Source organism: Podarcis gaigeae, assembly GCF_964106915.1.
Source record: "Podarcis gaigeae genome assembly, chromosome: 9".
In the NCBI taxonomy this organism is placed as follows: domain Eukaryota; kingdom Metazoa; phylum Chordata; class Lepidosauria; order Squamata; family Lacertidae; genus Podarcis; species Podarcis gaigeae.
The window spans coordinates 9,257,937-9,285,251 of record NC_139685.1 but is presented as its reverse complement, the minus strand read 5'-3'; the positions used below and the strand labels follow the sequence as shown (position 1 = coordinate 9,285,251).

Here is a 27,315-nt window from a genome sequence, read left to right as displayed (position 1 = left end):
CGGACATTTCACCATCTATTGATCCCTGTGCCACCACTTTATTTCTCGCTGGCACCACCCAGGCCCTACCTGGTACAATACTGAGTCCAGTCAGGGTTAATTGGAACATAAACCTCTGTTTATTTATTGCAGTTTAACAAGCGTGTGGTTTCATAAACGGTATCGGTCAATTACAATCATGGGGTGCCTATCCAGACCTACAACTTCCGCTACCCGTTCTCCCTCACTAAACCACCTCTCAGATATTTACTTGTCTTCCTAGCTCCTAACTGTTCCTGACTCAGCTTATTTCGCTACACTAACTCAACCTACCCACAGACTCTATCCCAATTCACTCCCACACCAACCAACCACCCAACGCCTAACAAACTCCTCCCTTCGCCCCTCCCAGAGCTGGTTTTATAGTCCCTTATGATTGGGTAACCTGTTTAACTATTTCTCCTCCAGCATCTCCTCACCCTATGATGCTCCTCTCCACCAGCAGAGAGGAACCTGCACATCATGCTACCCCACCAGCCACCATCAGCGCCAGGGGGTTAGAATTATGCCCTTTATGCCATTAATCATCACCAGCCATTTTGGAGGGAAACAAAAAATAGGATTTAGATTGCACAGAGCTATAAAATCCACAGCCTGCTTATTTAATTGTTCATTCTTAATTCCTCTCTTTTTTCCAGAGGGGATACAATTTCCCCAATAAAGCTGAATAACAAAAGTATATTGGCATTTATTTAGCCTGCTTAGGACTGTATTTTGTTTGGTTTCTTTTAGTTTTATAGAGGCTCCTCAAAGAAGTGTGTGTGTGTGTTTGTTTATTTTCCTTCCTTTTTCTTTATTTCTCCTAGGTGTGCACAGAAGGACGTCTTATCTTGGAATTTACATTTGATGACCTTATGAGAATAAAAACCTGGCACTTTACAATTAGACAATACAGAGAGTTAGTCCCTCGCAGTATTTTAGCCATGCATGTAAGTAATTGGCCAGAATTGCTTTTTTTTTTAATCCATTAAATTTTGACTAACAATCCAAACCCACCATTTGCTGTCACAGCCAGTTATCTTAGAGTTATGCGCATTGTAAACAAGGATGTTATGTTGGTGTGTCACAAGCATTTGTGGATGTAAATAAGTAGACAGTGTCTCCCCAACTTAAGCTGATGCACACTTTCTTTCTGAATTAAATTCAGAGGCACATTTCATTCTTATATCCATAAAAGTTATTTTTAAAGAGTAAGAATACACCACCTTGGATTTAATTTAATTTAATTTTTACATTTTTGGGGGCTCCATCTGCACCATACCTTTAAAGTGTACAACTTTAAACAGTTCCCTCAAAGAATCATGGGTAATGTAGTTTGTTAAAGGTGCTGAGACTGTTAGGACAACCCCTATTTGCCCCAGAGAGCTACAACCCCCATATTTCCCTGGGAAGGGGGATTGATTGTCAAACGACTCAGAGCATTGTGAGAATAGTTAACATACTACAGCCCCCAGAATTCTTTGGGGAAGCCACGGCTATTTAAAGTACGGTTACCAGATTTTTTTCAATGAATCTGGGGACACCTTTTTTTTAGCTGAGTAGCAACAGGGAGGCAATAGTGGGGATGGTGAGGCAAAAGACCCTGGGCCCAAGCACACATGCATGGTGTATAAAGGTGCAAAGCCCTTCTTTTGCACCCTGTGAAACATAAATGCACAGAGTTTTTTAAAAACTGGGCAACAGTCCTGAACCTTCCCCAATCTCCTGTCCCCTTTCTCTGCCACGTTTGCCCAGTTTTTAAAAAAACTGTGCATTTATGTTTCACAGGGTACAAAAGAAGGGCTTTGCACCTTGCCTGGTAGAGAAACCGTACGTCTTGCACCCCACCTGGGCAACAACCACCCACCCACAACTCCTGAGCCTCCCCCGATCTGTCACAACAAGGGGAAGGGGGCAGGAGATCTGTACTTCCGGACGTCCCCGGTTCGCCTTTGGCAGTGGTGGCGGCAGCAAGCAGTGAGCAGCTCCTGAAGCCAGCCAGAGCCAACTGTGCTACCAGGCTGGCTCCGGGCTGCTGAGGCTGCCGCTACCACGTTTCCCGGGGGCAGATTTGCAAATCCAGGGACTGTCCCGGGGAACCGGGGACGTCTGGTAAACCTCATTCAAAGTGGTACGTTATAAATGTGTTGTGCAGATGGGACCTTATTTGCTTGTTACACAGATGTCGGCAATCTCTGCGTGAGTTACCTTTTGCCTAGCTGGGCTCCAAAGGTACATCAGCACATGTCAGAAACAGTTTTGAAGTGTGTTGGTTAATTACATCCTTCTGAGCTCTGCAGCACCCATATAGGGTATCGCCAGCATTGTCCCAACTGTTACTCCAGGCCCAGGTTACTCCTCTGTACAAAAAAGGGGTCAGTCTTGTATATTTCCTGCTTTCTAAGTGAAAGGAATGGTTCCTTCTTTCTCTTCCTGCACATTTCACGTGCTTTCCGTTGGTGATACCATACTACACCAGTAGATGAAATTTAGCATCCCGACGTTGTCTGTATGTTTGCTTTTGCTCTCGAGCATATTAATTAGGGAGTTTCTTTTTTCCATTGGTAATTTGTAAGGCTGTAACTATTTTTATAGTCGGGTCCCCCCCCCCCGATTTGTTTCACTAACCCTTAGTTGCTATGCTACTGTGAGGTAATGTGTGTAAGAAACCCTTGAGGAGAATGGGAATTATTCCCGCAGTGGAATCCAAATCCTTGCTCTTGTGCAGCAGAGTAAGCTGTGATCCAAGTAAGTCCTAGTTCAAACCTTGCCCATACCATAAAAGAACTAGATGACCTCAAAACAAGACACTACTCTCATTTTCAACCCCTTTACTTCATCGTGGAGACGACAACGCTAGTCTTCCTTACCCTCTAGTAAGGTTTCCTGATATAATAACTAGTCTAAAGTATGATTTTCAAAAAGCTTAGCTAATAACCCATTGTTTGGAATGAAATGGGCACTACACTCTCCTTCCCTCTGTGAATTAGTGTCTAATGTTCAGTATAAAATCTTGGATGCTTTTTATAAATTGGCAGCTTGCTTTCAGATAGGATTGCCAATTTTTTAAGCATGTCCTTGATTTGTAATTTCACTGTTGCATTTCTTACTCACATGAGCATGAGAGACTGTCTCTTTGTTTTCCGTTACAGGCACAAGACCCTCAGGTGCTGGAACAGCTGTCCAAAAACATCACCCGCATGGGTCTCACTAACTTCACCCTCAACTACCTCAGGGTAAGCTTACCATGAGCAATTTTTGAAAAGGTTACTGTCACAGCCCTCAGAAGCTCTTCTGTAGCCTAAAGACCATGTGAGTTTTGTCATGGCCTGCCCCATAATTTCCCTTCATTTTCAAACCAGTTTCCTGGGGAACCTGGGATCTGTTCTGCTCAGCTCCTCTTCCAGGTTTGTGTCTAGCCAGGTAAATATGAAACAGAAGTGAACAGAAAGAAGGCAATCCCTTGAAGGTTGGGAGTAATGAAAACACTAGTTAACTTTGCCTGAGAAAGCATCTCCTTGGCGAACGCAGCAGTATTTCAAAACTATAAGTCTAGAGAGACCTGCAGCTAAACATCTGGCTGATGATTTCAGATCAATATTTAGCACATCCACCCACACACCAGCTCTTGACCTCCTCCCCCTCTATTATTTTATCAGCCACATATGGGAAGCGGTTTGCTATGAGTGCTGTCAGCCAGCAATGCAGTGCAGTTGTGGATGGAGGAAAATTCATCAAGAATTTCTTGGGTCTTGAAATCCATCAGGAAACAGCAGTTAGCACTGTGACAGTGTGCTGCTGCTGCTGGCTAGCTGGCTAGCTACCATCAATGCTATCCACAAGGTGCAGCAAGACATTTGTCAACCACATCCCCTGACCACAGCAGTGAGCAACGTCACTGTGTGCAGCTGATTTTCTTAAAAAATAAAATAATATTATAATAATAATTTATTTATATCCCGCCCTCCCCAGCTGAAGCCTGGCTCAGAGCAGCTAACAACAGTAAAATAACACAGCATTCTAAAATCAATTCATTCTAAAATCAGTTCAAATCGAATTAATGGCAACCATTGGGCTAGTGTTCTATGAGGATTACCAAAGGAGGTGGTCAGGCTGTGCCTTGGCCAAAGGCCTGGTGGAACAGCTCTGTCTTGCAGGCCCTGCGGAAAAATGTCAAGACCCACAGGGCCCTAGTCTCTTGTGACAGAGCGTTGCACCAGATTGGAGCCGCAGCCGAAAAAGCCCTGGCTCTGGTTGAGACCAGCCTAACCTCTCCGTGGCCTGGGACCTCCAAGATGTTTTTATTTGAAGACTGTAAGTTCCTCTGTGGGGCATACCAGGAGAGGCAGCCCCGTAGGTACGAGGGTCCTAGGCCGTATAGGGCTTTAAAGGTTAAAACCAGCACCTTAAGCCTTATCCTGTACTCCACCGGGAGCCAGTGCAGCTGGTATAGCACCGAGTGAATGTGATCTTGCAGCAAAGACCCCATAAGGAGTATCGCTGCAGCGTTCTGCATCCACTGGAGTTTCTGGGTCAGTCTCAAGGGCAGCCCCACATAGAGCGAATTACAATAATCCAGTCTGGAGGTGACCGTCGCATGGATCACAGTGGCTAGGTCAGGGCGAGAGAGGTAAGCCAGCCCTTGATTCCCAAAGCAATTCCGCACAGAGTACTTTAAAATTAGCAACAACAGAGCTTAAAAACAAGGCAGGAGATATTAAAACACACCACCAATAGTTAGAGCAATTCTGAACAGCCTCAGGCACTAAGACCTGAATCTTCAGATGGTGCTGAAAATTCATAAGAGACCATGCTAGTTATATCTCAGAAGGGAGGGGTTTCACCCATGCTTTGCCCCCATGCTTTCTAGACGCAGGTCCACACTTTTACAGTCCATATCTGAGCAATGGTTCTTTGCCTCACTGCTTTCCCCAGGAAAACCCACTCTTTAATGTCGAATTGGAACAAGCAGGACAATTCGGGTTTTCCATGGGTCGCAGAGAGCGTTTCACCAGGATTTAGTTAGAGATAGGTAGTCGTGTTGGTCTGCCATAGTCAAAACAAAATAAAAAAATTCCTTCCAGTAGCACCTTAAAGACCAACTAAGTTAGTTCTAGGTATGAGCTTTCGTGTGCATGCACACTTCTTCAGATACACTGAAACAGAAGTCACCAGACCCTTCTATATAGTGAGAAGGTGGGGAGGGGTATTACTCAGAAGGGTGGTGGGAATGGGTGATTGGCAGATAGCTGTGATGAGCCTGTTGATACCCCTCCCCACCTTCTCACTATATAGAAGGGTCTGGTGACTTCTGTTTCAGTGTATCTTAATAAGTGTGCATGCACACGAAAGCTCATACCTAGAACTAACTTAGTTGGTCTTTGAGGTGCTACTGGAAGGAATTTTTTTATTTTTTTTTCACCAGGATTTGCCTTCCTTGTGACTGGCCTATCACATAAGCAACAAATAGCCACCACAGATCTCATAGAATTGGAAGGGATCCTGAGGATCCTCTCGGCTGACCACCTGCAATGCAGAAATATTTAAAAGAGAAGGTTTTTGTGAGGAAAGCTGTAGGGCACCCCCCCCCCAGTGCCGGATTTATGTATAAGCTAAACAGGCTATAGCTTAGGTCCCCATTCTCTTGGGGGCCCCCCCCAAAAAAAATTAAAGGAAAAAAACCTGGATGTACATTTCTAAAATATAAGATTAAAAAAAACCCTTCATACAGAAACAGTGTTGTGTAGCCTCCTATTTGTTACGTGCAAATGGCTTTAGATACCTATTAGGTCCATAAATTGCCATATGGCATATATTAAACACAAAAAAAGCAACAATTTGTTGTTGACAAAAGACAAGTAAACTTATAAAGGGCCTCATTACCTTCAGTAGCTTAGGGCATCATCAAACCAAAATCCGGCCCTGCCTGACCCCCCCCCCCAACCCCCCCAAAAAAACTTCAGGCATAGACTAGGAAAGTGCAGACTTGTGCCTAGAAAGCTCTGAGGAAAATTAGTGTAGATGAGCCCCGAGAAAACCCTCCCCAGTGCTTCCACCTAGTAATGTTCAGCTGGGCTTTATGGCTGCGTTAGACTCGCTTTCTCAGTTCCTCAGATGCTAAGCTTGGTTATGTCTAAAGAGGGCCATGGTGTGAAGGCAAAGCTCAGTTCTTAAGGCAGGAGCACCATTCCAAAGCCATTTCTCCTTTCTGGGCCCTTCCCTGAGTTTGTACTGGAGTGGCTGTAATGTGTTTATGTTGGTGGGGGGGGGGGGATGAATTTTCTCCCATTGAAGTTTGATCCTTGCAGAGCACCTGAAGTTTGCTCTTTTACACGCTAAGGGTGTTCCCTTCTCTGGTCTCGCCATGTACATACCAAAATGTCAATTTTGGGTTCGTGTGGCAAGGTTTAAAATGCAAATTGTCTGCAGGTGCAGAATACTGTGAAGCAAATGCAAAGTGGCAGATTAGCTAAAGTCTTAAGATGTGCCAAATAGATTGTAAAAAAAAAAGAAGATACAGTAGACAAGTCATAATTTTAGCAGCACGCGCAGCTCCACGAGTATTAACAATCCATACTCAATTCCAGTTGCTTTGCATGGTCACCTTCTATGTCCCTGTTAAAACTGGATAGCAAGAATTAGAGAAGGGTGGGATTAGCAACCTTAAGGCATCTTTAATCCTAACTTTCCCCAGTTGAAGACTGAACTAGGTTTTCATTCTAGGTGTAGACTTGGAACATAGTAGGGGGCAAGACCTAATGGAATGTGGGTGTGTATCTAGGGCAGGCATAGGCAAACTCCAGATGTTTTGGGACTACAACTCCCATCATCCCTGACCACTGGTCCTGCTGGCTAGGGATGATGGGAGTTGTAGTCCCAAAACATCTGGAGGGCCGAGTTTGCCTATGCCTGATCTAGGGGATGACCTATCTAGGGGAGAAGCAGATGATGGACATTAGTGTTGAAGTAGTCTCCGTGTCACACAAGGACCTCACATGCTGCGTAATCAGAAACTTCGATAAATGCAATACCATTTATATAATGGCAGGGGTGGGCAATTTATGGGCTTCTAGCAACTTCCATCAGACCTATCCAGCACGATCATTGATCAGGGATGACGGGAGTCTTTGTTCAGCAACAGCTGGAGAGCCTCTGGTTCCCTGACACAGGGCTACATAAACATGGAGGGGAATTCAGATAGTGAATTTGAAGGACTGGGGTTAAGGTAATTGTGTATATTTTGGGGCAGGGGAGCCAGCGATTTCATTTTATGTACTTGGAAGCAAACATTCTCCTCAACTGACATACACAAAGCTATATCCTGCACAGAAGCGATTTTTAAAGTCAGCACTTCACATTATTTTAGTCAAATATTTTTGACTTGTTAACATTGTTTAATGTGCTTTTAAATAGGTTTTTAAATTTATGCAAATAAGAGGCATCAAATTTTCTTTCACTGCATATTGCAAATGTTGGTCATAATCCTTAAGAAAAATTCCACTGATGGCCAGAACAAATCATTTTTATTCTCCAAGCCTAAAGTAGTTAACTATGCAGAAGCAGCCAACCGCTAAAGCAATAGGAGATAAACTTTGGTTGCCATAGGGAACTGTTAAGCAAGTGTAGACTATAGCCTTCATTCTGTATCTACAATACAGTTGTGTACACTATATTTGAGACAATTATATCTGGGAGCATAAATTTTTATTTGGGGTTGTGGATAATTTCTAAAATATGAGGTGCTCCATGGACATCATATTCTTTTAACTGGGAGTCCCATTCACCTAATCATAGGCTGCAGAAATAAATGAAGAAGCATTATTTACAGAAAGGGGCGGGACACAAAATTTTAAGCCCCTCAAACCATTTTGAAAGTCATTTCAGGTGTCAGCAGAACCACCTGCCACCCCATAAACAAAAAACTAACCACCCCGTTTTGCCATTTGAGTGGTGGTGAATTGGGGGTGGCCGTTTGAGTCCACTTCTAGGGGAAAGCAATGGTCCTAGTCTGTAGCCCCTGAATGTTTTGGCAATATTCCTTCAGAGCCCCAAGGTCTTCTCAAGATTCTTCTTTGTTAAGGAGGTCTGAGGCTCTTGTCATTTTAAGGTTCTAGAGAAGCTTAACTGTACAGATTTTATCTCCATCTGAAGTTTTCTGGACAAGGTTCCATCTTCTCAGGGTTTCTTCAGTGTCCAGAACTATGTGGTTGTTCTACTTCCAGTCCTCTATTTTAACCGTCCTCACTTTAAATCTGCCTCTTCGTGTTCTTTGCTGCTCTGAAGTTGTGTTGATGTTATTCCTAAAGCTCCCTTCTTCGTTGTTCCAGAGTTTGCAGCTGCTGCTTCTTGCTTCTCCTCCAGCACCCCACCCCTTGCCTTCTGTGTAGGTGAAGGCTGAGTTGTCCTCTTCAGGCTGCTTTTGCAGCCCAGGTGTGTTTGCATCCAGCTGTGTCTGATCTAGTTAGGTGCAGTCAGGGCTTGTGACAGCTGTTGCTTAGGCTGGGTGTGACTGAACAGGTCCATGTATGATGGGTTATGTAGGTCGTAGATGGTACCCCCAAAAAATACAGAGCCCAAAACTTAAGAAAGTTAATTCATATATATTTCTAATGGCTAACCTGAGTTAGAGGGATTATGAGATTGTTGTTGCTGTTGTTGTTTTGTCATGTCCGACTCTTCGTGACCCCATGGACCAGAGCATGCCAGGCACTCCTGTCTTCCACTGCCTCCCGCAGTTTGGTCAAACTCATGCTGGTAGCTTCGAGAACACTGTCCAACCATCTCATCCTCTGTCACTCCCTTCTCCTTGTGCCCTCCATCTTTCCCAACATCAAGGTCTTTTCCAGGGAGTCTTCTCTTCTCATGAGGTGGCCAAAGTATTGGAGCCTCAGCTTCAGGATCTGTCCTTCCAGTGAGCACTCAGGGCTGATTTCCCTAAGAATGGAAAGGTTTGATCTTCTTGCTGTCCATGGGAATGAGATAGCTTGGAGCAAGTCAGTGGAAAGGGTTTGGAAATTGATAGGATTTGGGTTTGGAGTTTTTACAGTGATGACTCCACGAGTGATCTTTCCTGCTTTTTTGACACCAGTGTAGTTGGGAAGCTATGCTGGCAAGTAATATAATTCCGAGAGGTAGAATTGCTACAGCAGAAATAAACTGTTTGTTAAGGGCATTAAGGATACACAACACAAGCAGGAATGAAATCTATTGCCATTTCTGAGGCAGGCTTTGATAGGCAGGATATTGTGAAGGGTGCAGAGGTCTTGGTTTAAGTTGGCCCCCAAGACAAGGTATATTGTGTAGGAGAACCCAAGCTGATTATAGGTGAACTCTGGAGGTCAAAATTAAAAAGGATGACACTGAAACTACAGATGAAAAGAATCTCTGAAGCATTCAGTAGAAGCAACCAAGAGAATAAGAAGGTGCAATTTCTGTCCACCCACACACCATTTTTTAAAAAATTCAAAGACAACAAAATTGTGAGAAAGGTCTGCTTTACTGTTACCATGGACCCATGTTTAAGATAGCACCGAATTTATTTTAGAGAAGAGCATAAATCATAACAACAGACTCTGAGGTTTCAATCCTCAGTGGAACTTTCTTCATAGGATTGCACTGTTAGAATGTTTTATGTAAGGCTCAGTTTCTCTAGGACTGGCACAAATCCCATATTTTCCTCTAGGTTCAGGGCAGTATGATTGATAGAATTCCTCATTTTATTTTCATGTTTATGGTAATCAGGTAATCAGTTTGGACTTCCTGGTGCAGGAAGGTTAGGGTGGTGAAGTTTGAGCCAGGAAGTCCCCTACTTCAAATCTTACTTCAGCCTCAAACTCATTAGGTACCCTTAGGTAGCCCATTACTCTCTCTGCCAATTAACATATTTAATGTTTCAAATCTTACTTCCAACTATTTAAGGAGGCAGGGTCTATGTAGCAGAGACTGGGCCAGTGCAAACAGGAACTGAGCAGGAAGAACCAGCAGTGCATTGTGGGATTTTGATGGGATGTTTAATGAGACTTTTTCCCCAGCTGCCATCTTGGTGTTGGCAACCCCTGTGTTACACCATGTCTTATTCTCACTGAGGAGTTAAATCAATTCTGCAGGTGGACAGATGAACATGACTGAATGTATCTACGTATAATTATATTTTTTAAAAAAGCTCTGTATACAACACTAGATACCCAGGAGAAGCTTCTAGCTCAGCCATTCCCCACAGATGCATGTTTGTGGTGCACAGCATCCTCCACAAACACACTCCATCCACGATCCATCCACCTTTAGCCTATAGAGGTACATTTCAAGCTCAAGTTTGCATTTCCACTGGAGAATTAGACCCCCATTTAAGTGTCTTGATAAATTACTTTGAAACCATGGGTGTTTGAGTCCAGTTAGCTCTGCCTCTATACCAGGGATCAGCAAGGCTTACCGGCCATGGGCCGGATCACTCCCGCAGAGATCATCCGTAGGCCGGACTGGCGCAGTACAATGCTGGAAATCGTGTCTGCCCATGTCCACGGCGCCGGAAATTGCTTCTGTGTATGCCCAGACACCGAAAATAGCACCTGTGCAGAAGCGATTTTGGGTGTCTGGGCATGCACAGAAGCGATTTCTGGTATCTGCGTATCCACAGACGCAATTTCCGGCGCTGCTCGGCGTGTCCCTGCGCCGTGCGACGCCGGTTTAGTGCAGCACGTAGGGGACTTGCCGAGTGGGCGGCTCAGTTCTGGGGAAGCTCGTGGGCCAGCAAAATGGTCTTCGTGGGCCGGATCTGCCCCATGGGCCTCACGTTGCAACCCCTGCTCTATACATTACATTAAATGTGTTTTCACTGATTATAATTCAGTTATAATTAGAAGTGGTCATGTCTCTTTTCTTTAAAAAAATAAGGGGGTGGGAGGGCTATCTGAGCTAGGACTATAGTGGAGTAGAAGGGGGAATTCAACCCTTCCCACCCCCCCCCCAGTCCAGATAGGGAGAGGGTCAGCACACAAGAGGTAGCCAGAACAGTTTTGACCCCTTGTGCCGTATGTAAGGGATTGCTTTCACTCTGAGCTGGAGAAATTCCCACACGAACATCGCTGGCGGTTTATGCAAATTAAATTGATTTTGGAGTTTGGTATTCAAGGCCGTGCTTCCACTTTCTGCAGCAGTGAAACATTTACCTGCCCCAGCGGCCCAACTGGCAGGGGCCTAGACTCCGTCTGCAGTATGTATCGCCAAATGAGGAGACACACAGAATCCTGAGGAGGAGGCAGAGAGGACTGTAGCGCTTCAGACTGCATGCTTAAATTTCCACTTGCAGTGTAAACTTTGTAAAAAGTGCTTAATAGCTCAATGTTGCACCCGAAACCTAATATGGAAACAATCAATATTTAAATATATTTTACCAAAGAATTGGGTGGTGTTTTTTTCTGGTGTGCTAACTAGAGTAGCATATTGATGAAAAAACTAAAGCTAGACAAAAACATGGGACTGAATCCTATAAAGTACCGTAAATGTAAAGGGACCCCTGACCATTAGGTCCAGTCATGATTGACTCTGGGGTTGCCGCGCTCATCTCGCTTTATTGGCCGAGGGAGCTGGCATGCAGCTTCCAGGTCATGTGGCCAGCATGACTAAGCCGCTTCTTGCAAACCAGAGCAGCGCACGGAAACGTTGTTTACCTTCCTGACCTATTTATCTACTTGCGCTTTTGGCATGCTTTCAAACTGCTAAGTTGGCAGGAGCAGGGACCAAACAACAGGAGCTCACCCCGTTGCGGGGATTCCAACCGCCGACCTTCTGATCAGCAGGTCCTAGGCTCTGTGGTTTAATCCACAGCGCCACCTAAAGAATCCTAAAGTAGTGGCATCAACTGCCCCTCTTCAAGCAGCTGGTTGGAGTGCTGCTTTTGATTTCTTTACTACATTTTTTTGGGGGGGGATCTCATTGCCAATTAAAAAACCCCCTGTCATATGAATAAGAGTGTTTCCACCCAAGGCTGCTCCCTGATATGCTGGTTTTCCACTTATAGATGATTCACCAACAGTGAATGATGATGATTCACTAACAGTCTAAAGTGGGACACTCCATTGTAGCAGCTCAGGATTCTTAGCAACTTATTGCATCCTCAGATCTGCAGCACCAGCCCTCTAACATGTGGAGTAGATCAACCTAGAACAGGGGTAGGCAACCTAAGGCCCGTGGGCCAGATGTAGCCCAATCGCCTTCTCAATCCAGCCCGCGGATGGTCCGGGAATCAGCATGTTTTTACATGAGTAGAACGTGTGCTTTTATTTAAAATGCCTCTCTGGGTTATTTGTGGGGCCTGCCTGGTGTTTTTACATGAGTAGAATGTGTGCTTTTATTTAAAATGCATCTCTGGGTTGAATGAATGAATGAACTTTATTACGGTCTCAGACCAGGGTTAAAAAAGCATATTGATAAAAGAGCAGTTAGGATTTTTTTAACCGATAACTCATAGGATAAAACATCTGGATAAAATACAGGATTAGACACAAATAGTGGATGGATAAAAAACTGATAATTAAAACAAATAAGAACTAAAAACAAAGAAGGACACGCAGTTAAAACAACTGTAAGAGCAAAAGAACTAAAAGACTCGCAGTTAAAACAACTATAAAAGGCTGCAGAGTAGAGTAAAAGCCTCTTAAATAGAGGACACTCACAACATTAAAAACTGCTGTGCAGATATGGTTAAAACAGACAATTAAAGCAATGTACAGCACAAAATTTTGCAGCAATGTACAACAATAAATTGACCCAGGGAGTTGACTCAGACTCCTCCATGGAGCCGTGTTTGGGGCTTTTCATTCCAGACTATTTTGAGTTGGGCGATGGTCTGCGCCTACAGATCTGTACACAGAATCTGGCGACCGTCCATGCCAACTTCTGATCTTTGCCTAGCAGCAAAAGGTCAAATTTTTGCTTTTGCGGGAGGTTGGCGAGCCTCACCAGTAGGGGAGCCAAGATCTTACTATGTGCCTCTTCATAAAAGGGGCATCTAAAGAACAAGTGTTCTGGGCTTCCTATCTCTCCCAATGGGCAGGTACAAAGTCTCTGAGCATACGGGACCCTTCTAAAGGCTTCATCCAGGACCGGCGAGGGAAAAGCCGAGCTTCTGGCAAGTGTAAAGGTCCTTCTTGCATCCCTAGATACGAGAAAGAAGAGGTATACTGCCGGTGCGGCTATATATCTCTCGATCTCTCCAATTCTATAGTCGGGGCACCTTGCACAGTCCTGCTGTCTCTCGGTGTCTAATATTATTTGCCTGACCATAGCTTTTGCCTGGTCCATGCCCAGACTTAGAAGGGCTTGAGGGGCAAAACCCAGTTTCCGGAGGGTGTTCGGGACTGCAGTCTGCCAGCCCGACTGGAATTGGTCACAGAGGATCAATGGGGCTATCCCTCGGGGGAGCAGGTTCAATGTCAGCTGTTAAATAGTGGGTAGACATGGCAGACGACACAGCGATTTCTCCAAAGCAGCTCTTTATTTTGTAAGCTGGAACAGAAAACTGAACAGCAAACAGCTCAGCCGGCCTGCTTTTATAGGCAGCTGGCTGTCAACATTGTAGCAACAACAACCCAGGGTTTCCCGCCTAAAATAACTGACGTGGACCTGAGTGAAAACTACATACACAATACTCCTGGTGGCCAGGGTGAGAACTTCAATACATAACATCAGCCATTTGTAGATTGATGTTAAGCAGATGCTAGCCTCCACTCTCATCATCCCCGTTTCCAATCTAACCCATGCATTTGAGACACATCTGGGGACTTGGAGGAGAGCTCTAATAAATCTAGATTGAACTCTCTCAAGGGGGGAGAAAGCAGAGGAAGGCGGACCCAAAAAGGAACCATAGAGGAGTTGTGCCAAAGCTTTGGCCTTGTATAGTTTTAGAGCTGCGGGGACGAAGAAGCCCCCTTGTGCTCTGAAGAATTTGAGGATACAATTTGCAGTTTTTTCCGCTGAACTCCCGATAGAGTTTATGTGTAGTTTGTTGGTTCCTGAGGCCTGTACCACCATTCCTAGATACTTGTAGTTTGTGACTTGTTCTAACTTATGGCCTTGGAGTTCCCAGCTTCTAAGCTTTGGTTTTTTCCCCAAAAGCAAGTATCTTGGTCTTTTGATAGTTGATTTTGAGGCATTCAGATTCACAGTATGTTGCGAGCTTTCTTAGTGCTCTTTTGAGTCCAATGGGGGTTCTGGATAGAATTACCGTATCATCGGCATATAGCAGGACCGAAATATGCCGATTTGCAAGCTTCGGCGGGTGGAGTTCTGAGTCATTGAGTGCAGATACTAAGTTATTTAGATAGAAATTAAATAGTAGAGGGGCCAATAGGCACCCTTGCCTGACTCCTTTGTAGGTTTTAATTGGGTCCGTTAAGTGTCATAGGCGGCTGCACCTGACTCTAAGAGCCGTGTTTGCATGCAGTGCCTGAATTAAGAGCAGTAGCCTTCTATCTATATTGGTACCCTGTAGTCTGTCCCAGAGTCTGGTTCTGGAGACTGTATCAAATGCTGCTTTTAGGTCGACAAAGGCAGCGTATAGTGAGGCCTGCCCTCCTGATTTGCATTTGTCGATGAGATGTTGTAGCGTTAGGCAGTGATCTGTCGTGGACCTTCCAAGTCTGAAGCCCGCTTGTTCTATTGCCAGAATATCTTCATTCTCTAGCCATTCTGTAAACTTGTTAAGGAGGTGCTTTGAGTAGAGTTTACTAATCACACTTAATAAGCTAATCAGCCTCCTCTGTTGCCCTTTTTATAGATTGGGACTATTATGGCTGTTCTCCATTCCCTTGGGATGCGGCCAGTGTCATCTATGTAGGTGAAGAGGGTGGCTAAGAAAGGTGCCCACCAATCCGCCTGTGCTTTTATCATTTCTGGCGTAATGCCGTTTGAGCCTGGGGTTTAGGCTGTTTTCAGTTGGTTTATTGTCAGGGAACTGCCATCGGAGGGACAGGTGGTGGAGAGGCTCCAGGAGAATAGGAGAGACTCTACAGCAGAAGAAGGAACCAGTAGGGGGAGAGCAGGAGTTCCAGCGGAAAGGGAATCGGGGGAGAGGCTCTGGGATACTTCTAGTGAGAACAGTGAGGAGGTAACAAGACCCCCTTTAGCAACCCCCACCCCTCGCCGGAAGCTGTCACGCAGAGAGTCCAGGAGGCGCATGTCCATCCAACAACTTTTATGTTGGAGTAAGTTCCGTAGACGCCCACTGTCGGATTCTACCAGCGACTGACGGAGTCATGCTTTGGGAGGCTCCGTTAGTGCCTAGGTTTGGGTGACCAGCCAAACCCCAGAGGGATCAAGCTTTTACGCACAAGCAGCTCATTATCCCATCATAGCAATCCGACAGTCTTTGAAAGCAGCTTGTGCAAGCAGAGGGCATCATGAGCGAACCAGCCGGAACCGGAGGAGCTGGAGCTGGAGCAGGTCCAAGCCTGGAAGAAAGGTACAGGCGTTGGAGGTCCAGCTCGCGCTGCAAACGGCGAGGCTCGAGGAGAGGAGGGCTCAAGATGCGGATAAGGGAAAAACCACCCCACTTGCCAGAAAGGTGCCTGGATTGGTGCAGAAATTTTGGGGGGATCCCAGGAACTATCAAGCCTTTAGGACAGAGATGCAATATGCTCTCAATCTACTGTTTGATGACTTCCCCGATGAGAACTCTAGAGTGGCGTACGTGATTGGCCATCTAGAGGGAGGGGCGAGGGACTGGATTAGGCCCCTGATGGCAGCCAATAATGAAATCTTAAAGGACACAAGGAAATTTTTTCGCGCCATGGACTTGATGTTTTCCAGCGAGATTAAGCAAGGGGTGGTGCGCAGGCAGTTAATGGCGTGTAAACAGGGGAGCCGATCTGTACGTGAGTACTGGACTGAGTTCACCATGCTGATTCATAGACTGGGGTGGGACCTTGCGAGTGAACCTATTCAAATGCTGTTTGAAGAAGGGCTCTCTCCGTCAGTGAAAGATGAACTTTCCCGGGCGCCTAGGGCGGAGTCTATGGACCATCTGACTAAATCTGCGCTGTCCATAGGAGCGCGCCAGGAAGCCAGAGCTTTGGAAAAGCGGGAAGGAAAGGGGGAACGTTGGAAGGACTTCCGCATTCCGGAGATTCCGGAGCAGCCTTTCCCGCCAGCAGAGCCGATGGAACTTGGAACAGCGCGCGCGCGCGCAGTTTCAAACACCAGTGAGGGGCGGAAGAAGGAGGGAAAGAGCGCCAAGAGATGTTATCTCTGCCAACAGCCAGGTCACTTTGCCAGAGTCTGTCCGCAAAGGAAGGAATGGCAAGGGATGGCGGGAACTGTTGGGGGAAAGGAGGAAGAACAAATCAAGGAGCAAGTAAAAGCCAACGCCTGGCTGCCAACATCAGGGCGCAGCAGCCAGGCCAGGGAGTAGTGAATGTGCCCACGCCGGAACCCCCAAGACCAGCGCTTGTGATAGAGGTGTTGCTGGAACTGGCAAACGGACACCCACTAAAGATAAAAGCGCTATTGGATTCAGGTAGTTCCTGTAATTTCATGAGTAAGGAGTTTGCAGCTGAACACCAGATACAGACTATCCCATTAAGTAAGCCTTTGCAGGTTACCACGATTGATGGGAGGGAACTGTTGGGAGGAGAAGTGAGCCAACAGACTGTACCAATGATAATGAGGGTGGCAAGACACACAGAACTGATAGCGTTTAACGTAGCCACCTTGGGAGGAGCTCCTATTATTTTGGGAATGAGCTGGCTGGCACTACACAATCCGCTAGTAGGCTGGCATCAGAGAGTGGTTTCCTTTGGATCAGCACATTGCCTAGAACACTGCAAGGAGGGAGAGGCTCAGGCAGGGGCCAGGGCCACTCTAGCAGGGATGGAAGTGATGGACAAGGGGAAGGTGCCACCACAATACGCTGACTTGATTGACGTCTTTAGCGAAAAGGAAGCAGATAAACTGCCCCCGCACAGACCCTTTGACTGTCAAATTAACTTACTCCCAGGAGCACAATTGCCAGTGGGCAAGCTGCATGCAATGTCAGACAGTGAGATGCAGGAGTTAAGGGAGTTCATTGACAAGAACCTCAAGCGAGGTTTCATCAGAGAGTCACGAGCGGTGGGGGGCAGCCCAGTGTTCTTTGTGGACAAAAAACACACGGGTAAACCCAGGCTTGTGTGTGATTTCATGGGCCTAAATGCAGTGTCAGAACCAGTGACGTTCCCTATGCCTAGAATTGATGACATTCTGACACGGGTGAGAAAAGGGAAAATTTTTACCAAGCTGGACCTTAGAGGGGCATATAACTTGATACGTGTGAGAAAGGGGGATGAGTGGAAAACCACTATGTTCACCCCCTTGGGGGCCTTTGAGTACCTCGTTATCCCCTTCGGTCTACAGGCGGGCTCGGCCTGTTTTCAATCGTTCATGAATCACGTCCTGGGGCCATTGCTCTACAAGAACTGCGTAGCGTTCTTAGATGACATCCTGGTATACTCAGAGAATGAGGAGCAGCATGTGCGAGATGTAAGAGAAGTACTGAGCAAACTGCGAGAAAATTGGCTGTGGGTGAAACTGGAGAAGTGTCAGTTTCATACCAGGGAGGTGGAATTCCTGGGGTACCGGTTGTCTGACAAGGGATTGGCCATGGATCCCAGCAAGGTTCAAGCGGTACTGGAATGGAAAACACCAAAGACCAAGAAGGACGTGCAAAGATTCCTGGGCTTCGGAAACTTCTATAGGAAGTTCATCAAAAACTTTGCCCATTTAACAGCGCCCATCACGGATTGTCTTAGCAGCAAGAAAAAATTTGTTTGGACGGAAGAAGTGCAGCGGGCGTTCGAACACTTAAAGCAGGCGTTTGCGTCGGAAGAGCAACTTTTGCACGTAGATCTACAACAACCAATGAGGGTGGAGACTGACGCGTCGGACCGAGCGGTGGGGGCCGTGCTTCTCCAGCCGGGAAAAGATACGTCCGAATGGAGACCGTGTGCGTTCTTCTCGAGGAAGTTGAACAAATCCGAGAGGAACTACACAGTATACGACCGAGAACTGCTCGCCATTCATGAAGCATTCCAGAGATGGCGCCACTTGCTGATTGGGGCGCAGCACAAGGTTCAAGTCTGAACTGACCACAAAAATCTGGAATACTGGAGAACAGCACGAGTGCTGAACCAGAGACAAGTGAGATGGGCCCAGGAGTTCTCCAAATTCCACTTTGAGATTCGTTACGTGCCAGGCTCCGAGAACGTGAGGGCGGACGCTCTCTCCAGGAAACCTGAGTACTTAGAGGGGGAGGGAGCGCCTGAGGCAAGGCATGTAATCCCTGAAGACCGCTGGGTGTGTGGGGCGGCATTGGTGGGGCAGAGGGAACTGATAGAGGGTACTGAGAACGATGAATACGCCCAAGAGAAATTCAGAGAACTCAGGAGGACAGAGGAGAACACAGGGGGGTTTGAAGAAAAGAACGGGGCGTTGTATTACAAAGGGGCACTGTACATACCAGATGGGGAACTGAGGGGCAGAGTACTCAAGCAGTTGCATGACAGCCCCACAGCGGGGCATTTTGGACAGCACAAAACCATGTGGTTGGTTACCAGAGAGTTTTGGTGGCCCAAGGTGAGGGAGGACATACGGGAATATGTCAGGGGTTGCGACAGGTGCCAGCGAGCGAAAGGGGAGAGGGTGGCGCCAGCGGGGCTATTATAACCCTTACCCACACCAGAAAGGCCATGGGAGGCAGTATCCATAGATTTTATGACGGACCTGCCAAAATCCAAGGGCAAAACAGCGGTCATGGTGGTGGTAGATCTATTAACTAAGATGTGTCATTTTATAGCCTGTTCCCATGCGGTCACCGCGGAGGAAACCGCCAAGTTATTTGTAGAGCATATTTTCAGGTTGCATGGCGCCCCCTTGAGGGTGGTCAGCGACAGAGGGAAACAGTTTACTTCCAGGTTCTGGAGGAAACTTATGAGCTTACTGCACGTGGAACTCAATTTCTCAACTGCCCGGCACCCAGAAACAAATGGGCAAGCGGAAAGGGCAAACGGGATTTTACAACAATACCTGAGGTGTTATGTAAAAGACAGAGAAAATGATTGGGTAGATAAGTTACCTCTGGCAGAATTTGCCTACAACAATGCGGAGAACGTGTCCACAGGGATGAGTCCTTTTCTGGCAAATTATGGGTGTCATCCCCGGGCATTTCCAGGAGAAGGAGGGGAGAGGTGGAGCGTGCCAGCGGCGGAACACTTTTTTGAAGAGATGGAAGTGATCCACCGTCAGCTTCAACTTAACTTAGAGAAAGCCAAGGAAGAATATAAGAAACAAGCAGACAGAAATAGGAGGGAAGGTGAAACTATAAGGGTGGGAAACCGGGTGTGGCTATCCACCCAAGGACTACCGTTCAAGGGAGGGAGTAAGAAATTGAGACCCAAAAGATTGGGACCCTTTGAGGTCATACAGCAGGTCAACCCAGTAACATTCAAACTCAGACTGCCCAGTCACATGAAATTGCACCCAGTATTTCACAGGTCATTACTGTCGCCGTACCGAGAGGGACGTGAGTGGGGGGAGCGTGAGAGAGAGGTCACCCAAACGCCCGTGATAGAAGAGAGAGAACGCGACATGAACGTGGCAGGAATCATTGATTCCAGGTGGAAGGGGAATCAGGTGGAATATCTGGTAGAATGGGAGGGGGAAGTTGAGTCGGAAAACACTTGGGTACCAGCAGAGTTAGTCAAGGACGAGGTTTTAATAGAAACATTTCATCAGCGTTTCCCAAAAAAACCGCAACCCGTGGCACGATTTAGAAGGGAACACTTTGGGACCACCGATGAGGAAGGGGAGTTTGAAGGGTTCCCAGAGTCAGGGGTGGGTGAGGAAGCCGACTCCGACGAAGAAGAGGAAGACGAGAAGAGAGACTTTACGCCGTGGTTAGAAGTGTTTGAATCCTCGGACGACGAGGAGAGTTCCTTCCGGGGCTTTCCGCCCTCACCGCCAGTGGGAGAGGAGGCGGGGGGGTGAAGGGGGCCCTGGTGGGGAGGTGGATGTCAGGGAACTGCCATCGGAGGGACAGGTGGTGGAGAGGCTCCAGGAGAATAGGAGAGACTCTACAGCAGAAGAAAGAACCAGTAGGGGGAGAGCAGGAGTTCCAGCGGAAAGGGAATCGGGGGAGAGGCTCTGGGATACTTCTAGTGAGAACAGTGAGGAGGTAACAAGACCCCCTTTAGCAACCCCCACCCCTCGCCGGAAGCTGTCACGCAGAGAGTCCAGGAGGCGCATGTCCGTCCAACAACTTTTATGTTGGAGTAAGTTCCGTAGACGCCCACTGTCGGATTCTACCAGCGACTGACGGAGTCATGCTTTGGGAGGCTCCGTTAGTGCCTAGGTTTGGGTGACCAGCCAAACCCCAGAGGGATCAAGCTTTTATGCACAAGCAGCTCATTATCCCATCATAGTTTATATATGATTTCACTTCAGTTACTGAAACAGGCGGCCATTTATCCAGTTGTTCTATATTATAATTCCGTAGTGGAGGTTCAGCGTCCTCGTACAAAGATTGGAAGAATGAGACCCACAGGCTAGGGGGAATTTGTGAGGTTAAGGGGGAAATAGCTTTATGGGTGCCAGAAGTTACCATCTCTGGGTTATTTGTGGGTCACAGGAATTCATTCATATTTTTTTACAAAATATAGCCTGGCCCACCACATGGTCTGAGGGACGGTGGACCGGCCCACGGCTGAAAAAGGTTGCCGACCCTTGACTTAGAATGTTGTCCAAATAGCATTAGGCGCAAAGCACTATAAGTACAGTCGTTCCTTGGTTCTCAAACTTAATCCGTTCTGGAAGACCGTTCCAAAACCAATGCGTTCCAAAACCAAGGGGCACTTTCCCATAGAAAGTAATGCAAAATGGATTAATCCATTCCAGACTTTGAAAAACAACCCCTAAAACAGCAATTTAGCATGAATTTTACTATCTAATGAGACCATTGATCCATAAAATGAAAGCAATAAACAATGTATTGCAATCACACAATCAATCAATCAGTAGCTGAACTGGGTTCCACACAGTCACAAAAACAAAACAAAAAAGCTGCAAAAACACAAAATAAATAGCAAAAACAGACAGACCTCAGCGGAACACTCAAAACGGAAGTGTGGCACTCAAATTGGAAGCGTAACACTCAAAACGGAAGTGTGTCACTCAAAACAAAGCACATTCGGCTTCTGAAAAAAGTTTGCAAACTGGAACACTCACTTCCTGGTTTCGAGTGTTTGGATTCCAAGGTGTTTGAGTACCAAGGCGTTTGAGAACCTAGGTACCACTGTATATTTGAAACTGGCCCTCTGAAATTCTTCAATTTCCCTCTTTTTCTGAGGCTATGACTGCTTCAGTATTGCAACATTTGAAGTTAAATTTTATTAATAGAGTTCAGCCCGGCTTCTGTTGAAGTCAATGAGAATATTTCCTCTTATCCCAATGTCCCCACAGTTAGTCATTCACTCTGAAGTCTTTTGTACCCACAAAAATCCAATTTCTTGAAATTAATTTCACCACTCCCTTGAGCTATTTTCTCACTGTGGAAATGCCATACCACATGCAGGCAAAAGAAAAGTTGTTTTTATTATGCATTTTATTTTATTTTTTGTAGCAAGGTAAACATTATTTCAATTTAGTCATAGATTCTGGCTCTCTGGTGAGCCCAAAGCAATGAATAGGAGCTTTCAGGATTCGAGAAGAAGAAAACAGAATTGTTACTGCGAGTGGGGTGGGTGGGAAATGTAGCTCATCTAGACCAAGAAAAACAGATTTAAGAGCAGAAAGAGAGCGTAGAGGGCTGCTTTAATTAACGGTCCACAGCCTCTTTTTCTGTTGCAGATCAGACTGTTTCACATAAAATATGTATGAGGGACATTAAGTAACTCCTAAAGCCATCCCGTCTTAGACTTTGATTTTATTGTATCTTAAAAACAAGGGATGGTTAGTCCTGATCAGTAGTTGTATGGGAAAATCTTTAATAAAGCACTCAAGCAGACATGCAAAACCTAGGTCTGCCAGGTCTGGAGGTTTCTCCTGATGTGTCCAGCTTTTGCAAGTGCTCCAGGACTGGTGAGAGTTTTTGCTCTTAGCTCTTCTCCCATGCCTGCTGCATCCATTCTTCAGCTTCCAGTTATAGCCGGGCTATGCTGCTGCTGATGATCCACCAGGTACCATTCCCTGTGTCCACTGAGTGTCTCTAGTTTCCACCCAGTCTGCTAGGGGAGACACCCCTCTCTCCATTTTCCTTCTCCCATAAATCTCAGACATTGGCAACCTAAGCTGATGTAAGGCTCTGGGTCATTTATGATGTCTAACATGATGACCCACACCACCCTACTGAATTCCACATAATTCAGCTCTTTTCAGAGCCAAGAAGCCACAAATGTCAAGCCAGCTTCTTCTTATCATTTCAGTCACCCTAGGCATGATTTTAGTTTATTTGTGTATGCATTTATTTATTTGGGATATGCAAGGGTGACCTGCATCAAAATGTTGCAGCACAGAGTGCTCCTTCGACTATCCCATGATGCTCCATCCCATTCCATCTCCGTGTGGTCCTCTGCCCCCCATAGACATATAGCATAGCCCCTATGGAAAGGAGCTGCAGCTCACGGTTAGTGAGGAGGGAGCTTAACCCAAATTCTGAGCTTGGACAACACACTAAGCCCTACCTTAGCTTAGTTCAGTATGGCACAAGAGTCAACAGGACCACAAAGCAACTGTGAGCTGCAGTCCTGGTAAACCATAGTTTGGCCCACCAGCTTGTTAGAATTCCTGCTCCATGACTGCAGTCATGGGATTGTTGTCTTTCCATGTCGGTATGTGTTTTGACTCCACAGAGTGGGAAGTGATGGAGACAGGATGTTTGTGTTACTGTGTTCCATGAAGCGGGACTATTGTCCTTTGTTCTTTCTCTTTGCTGTCTGATGCTAGAGAGAGAGGGAGCCATGTTGCAGTGCTCTGTGTGTGTTTATATGTAAATAAGGTACATTAGCCAAAATGCTGGGTTGCTGAGGTCTGTCACACAATGCTGTGCAAACTCTGCGGATCCCTAAGTGTGCTGGTGTTGGTTGGCATCGGTCGCTGTGATGTTCGGGCTGAAGAAAGCTTATGAAGCTCCCGAACGAAAGAGCAGGAGGGAGAGAACATGCCAGTCGGGCATATGTCTCTGCCAGGGTCCTACTCGAGTGTAGGCTGAACTCCTGTATGAATCTGGCTTTGAGAAAAGCAAGACATGATGGTCCCTCGCCAGTCATCTTAAGTCACCATTGTCCTTAATTTATATACCACCTTTCGATATTACTTTACACAAGGCGGTTCACAAGCTGAAGAAACAGGAAAGATCACGCACCTTATAACAACCTGTTTCATTCCAAAAAATGTCATAATAAAACTGTAACTTTTAAATAAACAGCTTATTTCAAATAAGGTAATATTCAATAACCCATTAGAATATAATGGTACATGATAGGATTAAATATCAGCAAATAATAGTTAAACAGAAATTCACTCTTAACAGTTACAATAAATAATTTCTAGACTATAATCAATAAAAATAACAGCAAGTTACAAGGAATGAATGAATGAATCTTTATTTGCATCAGCCATCGGCCATAGCAATAAAACAACAATACAATATACAAAGAATAGAATTAAAAATAAAAAGGGAATAATAGAACAAAATGCAAATTGAAAAGCAAAGACACACAATTTATACATATATATATATATATATATATGCTTTCGTAGATTTTCACGGGTACAGGAATGCAGGTTTTGGTGTCCTCGGGTGTCTTCCCGTGTAAAAGTTGGGGTGTCTAGGCGACGTTTCGACGAGGTCTCACTCGTCATCTTCAGGCTGGTGCTTTCGGCTTCTTGTTACTGGAACAGAGCGGGATCTCAATGTTTGAGTTCCTATAAATACTGTAGAGGGGGTGTGGTGTCTAGCCTCCAATGTTCTGGGCAGAGAGGAAGTTCCCAGGCTAGTGTGCCTTTTCTTCTTTTGTTCCTTAATTACTTGAGAGATATCTTGAGTGATTTCTTGAGTGATATCCTGAGTACCACTTAGGTGGGTCATTAGGTGTGGATTAGTTGCTAAAGTCTTCGTGTCTTGACCTCTTGAACTTTGTGAAGAGTTTTCCTGAGAAGATGGCTGTATTGCACTTAGTTGTGCTTTGGCTTGGCTTCGTGTATAGGGGCGAGCTGTGGTTTTGTGGCTTGTGTCAGCCAGATCTGTGTAGGGATTGCAGGGGGGTGCAGCATCCGGAGGTGCCACCATGGATTGGCTACTGGATGGTGTCAGTAATTCATCTGTGGAGAGGGTCTGGGTTTGGGTCTGGTGTGGTTGATTGGTGTTGGCGTTCTGTGTGCCTCTGGATCTGGTGTCAGTTTTTGTGGGGAGGGCTAATTTCCAGATGTCTGGCAAGCGGGATGTGTCGTCACGCTTGTTCATGTTGTGAGGGTGTTTCTCTATCTCGATGGCTTCCATGATTATTCTCTTGTGGTGATGTTCCGTGTTAAAGAGCAATTTGGAATCTGCAAAATTAATTTCGTGTCCTGTTTCTTTCATGTGTTGGAAAAGAGAGGAAGTTTTTTCTTCTTTTTTGACGGCATTCTTGTGTTCTGCGATACGTGCATTTATTCGTCTGTTTGTTTGTCCAATGTACGTGGCTGGGCAGACTTTGCAGGGTATTTCATAGGGATCTATGAAATACCCTGCAAAGTCTGCCCAGCCACGTACATTGGACAAACAAACAGACGAATAAATGCACGTATCGCAGAACACAAGAATGCCGTCAAAAAAGAAGAAAAAACTTCCTCTCTTTTCCAACACATGAAAGAAACAGGACACGAAATTAATTTTGCAGATTCCAAATTGCTCTTTAACACGGAACATCACCACAAGAGAATAATCATGGAAGCCATCGAGATAGAGAAACACCCTCACAACATGAACAAGCGTGACGACACATCCCGCTTGCCAGACATCTGGAAATTAGCCCTCCCCACAAAAACTGACACCAGATCCAGAGGCACACAGAACGCCAACACCAATCAACCACACCAGACCCAAACCCAGACCCTCTCCACAGATGAATTACTGACACCATCCAGTAGCCAATCCATGGTGGCACCTCCGGATGCTGCACCCCCCTGCAATCCCTACACAGATCTGGCTGACACAAGCCACAAAACCACAGCTCGCCCCTATACACGAAGCCAAGCCAAAGCACAACTAAGTGCAATACAGCCATCTTCTCAGGAAAACTCTTCACAAAGTTCAAGAGGTCAAGACACGAAGACTTTAGCAACTAATCCACACCTAATGACCCACCTAAGTGGTACTCAGGATATCACTCAAGAAATCACTCAAGATATCTCTCAAGTAATTAAGGAACAAAAGAAGAAAAGGCACACTAGCCTGGGAACTTCCTCTCTGCCCAGAACATTGGAGGCTAGACACCACACCCCCTCTACAGTATTTATAGGAACTCAAACATTGAGATCCCGCTCTGTTCCAGTAACAAGAAGCCGAAAGCACCAGCCTGAAGATGACGAGTGAGACCTCGTCGAAACGTCGCCTAGACACCCCAACTTTTACACGGGAAGACACCCGAGGACACCAAAACCTGCATATATATATATATATATATATATATATATATATATATAAATTTAATACCCCTGAACCCAAGATCTCTTTCCTGTTTATTTACCTCATGTTTAGATTCTCATCATAGTGTATGTGTGAAATGCACATTTTGTTCCAGGGGCCGTCACTTTGTACATACTTACAATGAATCTCTTCTGTCACTTTCTGACTATCAGTTATTGCTGAATTCTCCCCCCTCCTTCTGTCACACACTGTATTTCACTGATAAGTTCTTTCCCCCCAGCCTGTAAGGGAGTATCAGAGAAGATAAATTGAGCTACACCTGCAGACTTGGGCTTTGCATGTTCTTCTGGTTCAACAACCAATCTTGAAGTACTTCAGGGAATTTGTCCATCCTCTCAGCTAGCTCTCTGCCCAGGGTCAGAACATAGCATTCATCAAACTAACATATCTGGACGGGGGGGGAAGCAGTCTGCTAACTTAAGGGGAAACGGTCTTGTTTTTCCATGCTGCAAGAACCAAACCTGATCCTCTACTTCATGTAACAATGCATTCGTGTCTTTATTGACTCATGAAAGAGAAGGAAGTTATAGTTAACTTCCTGGTGTGTCTTCCTGGTGAGTGATAATGGTGGTTTGATGTGCATGGGTGTGGTTTGCGTGGCAAGGTCCTGAACCCTCCCCCATTATAGAATAAAGACACGTGACACCAGAATTTAGGTTAATGGGCTGAAAAAGGCCACAACTTTATTGATTGCAGAATGTGAGTGGTATTGGCTTAGCCATTGGAACCAGTGACTATATCTGACTCCTGCCTGCCTGCTGGGATTCTAGTAAGGGTTAACCACCGATAGGGGGAGCCCTATTGATGCACATCAACTAGGAATTCCCCCAGGGTCACCAATAGGGGTTGTGGTAAGGTCCTTGCCCCCATCTGGGCTTCAGACAGAGGACACCCCCCCCAGATTCCTTTAATAATATACGCTTGAAATAGGAGGAGTAGGTGATGACCACCACCTCCCCTCCCCTCCAACCGAATACTCCAATGCCTAACCGCCGCCCAGATTCATCCACTGGAATTGAAGGAAGGGTCTGTAATGGCAGATAAACTGCAAGATCTGATGCTAGACCAAAGCACTCTGGAAAGTACAGCGCCCCTACTTAAGCAGCCACAGCTGCCAGGCAGAGATAACAGAAGCAGAGGGAGTGATTAAATGCCACTGTACCGAGTTATAAACCAGGGTTATAAACCAGCAGCTCTGAATCGGATGAGAAGGAGCCGTAGTCTCACCTGTTCCTGGGCCTCTGATGCAGGAGAACCTCAAGGCTGTATTCCAGATAGACCAGGGAAGCTTGAACCAGCAGGCTTTGCTGTCCCTAACAGCAACAAACCCATCACTACGAGGGGCGTTCATTAAAGATTTCCCCATGGACTGAGACAAACGACACTGGGCACAGTTTTTAGTCCTTCTCTACATAGCTACCAGCAAGAGTCACACACTTCTTCCATCGCTTTATGCAGCTGTGGAGACCTCATCTGCAGAAGTTGGCAGGTTGTGTTAGAAGCCACGGCTTGACCTCAGAAATCTGCATTTCATCATCTGGAAAAAGCTTGCCCATCGTCATGGTTGGAAAGAGGTAGAAGTCCAATGG

The 27,315-nt window shown here is 45.9% G+C and overlaps 1 protein-coding gene across 7 annotated transcripts in view; it reads left to right on the top strand.

Moving 5' to 3' along the window:
* The window catches only part of LDB2 (LIM domain binding 2), a 234,256-nt gene that overhangs the window by 180,274 nt on the left and 26,667 nt on the right, over positions 1–27,315 (top strand). For all 7 annotated transcript variants that reach the window (XM_083755044.1, XM_083755046.1, XM_083755045.1 and 4 more), the window contains 2 exons: positions 846–968; positions 3,171–3,254. In XM_083755044.1, coding sequence (XP_083611170.1) covers positions 846–968; positions 3,171–3,254 — 207 coding nt within the window. The remainder of the gene's footprint in view (positions 1–845; positions 969–3,170; positions 3,255–27,315) is intronic.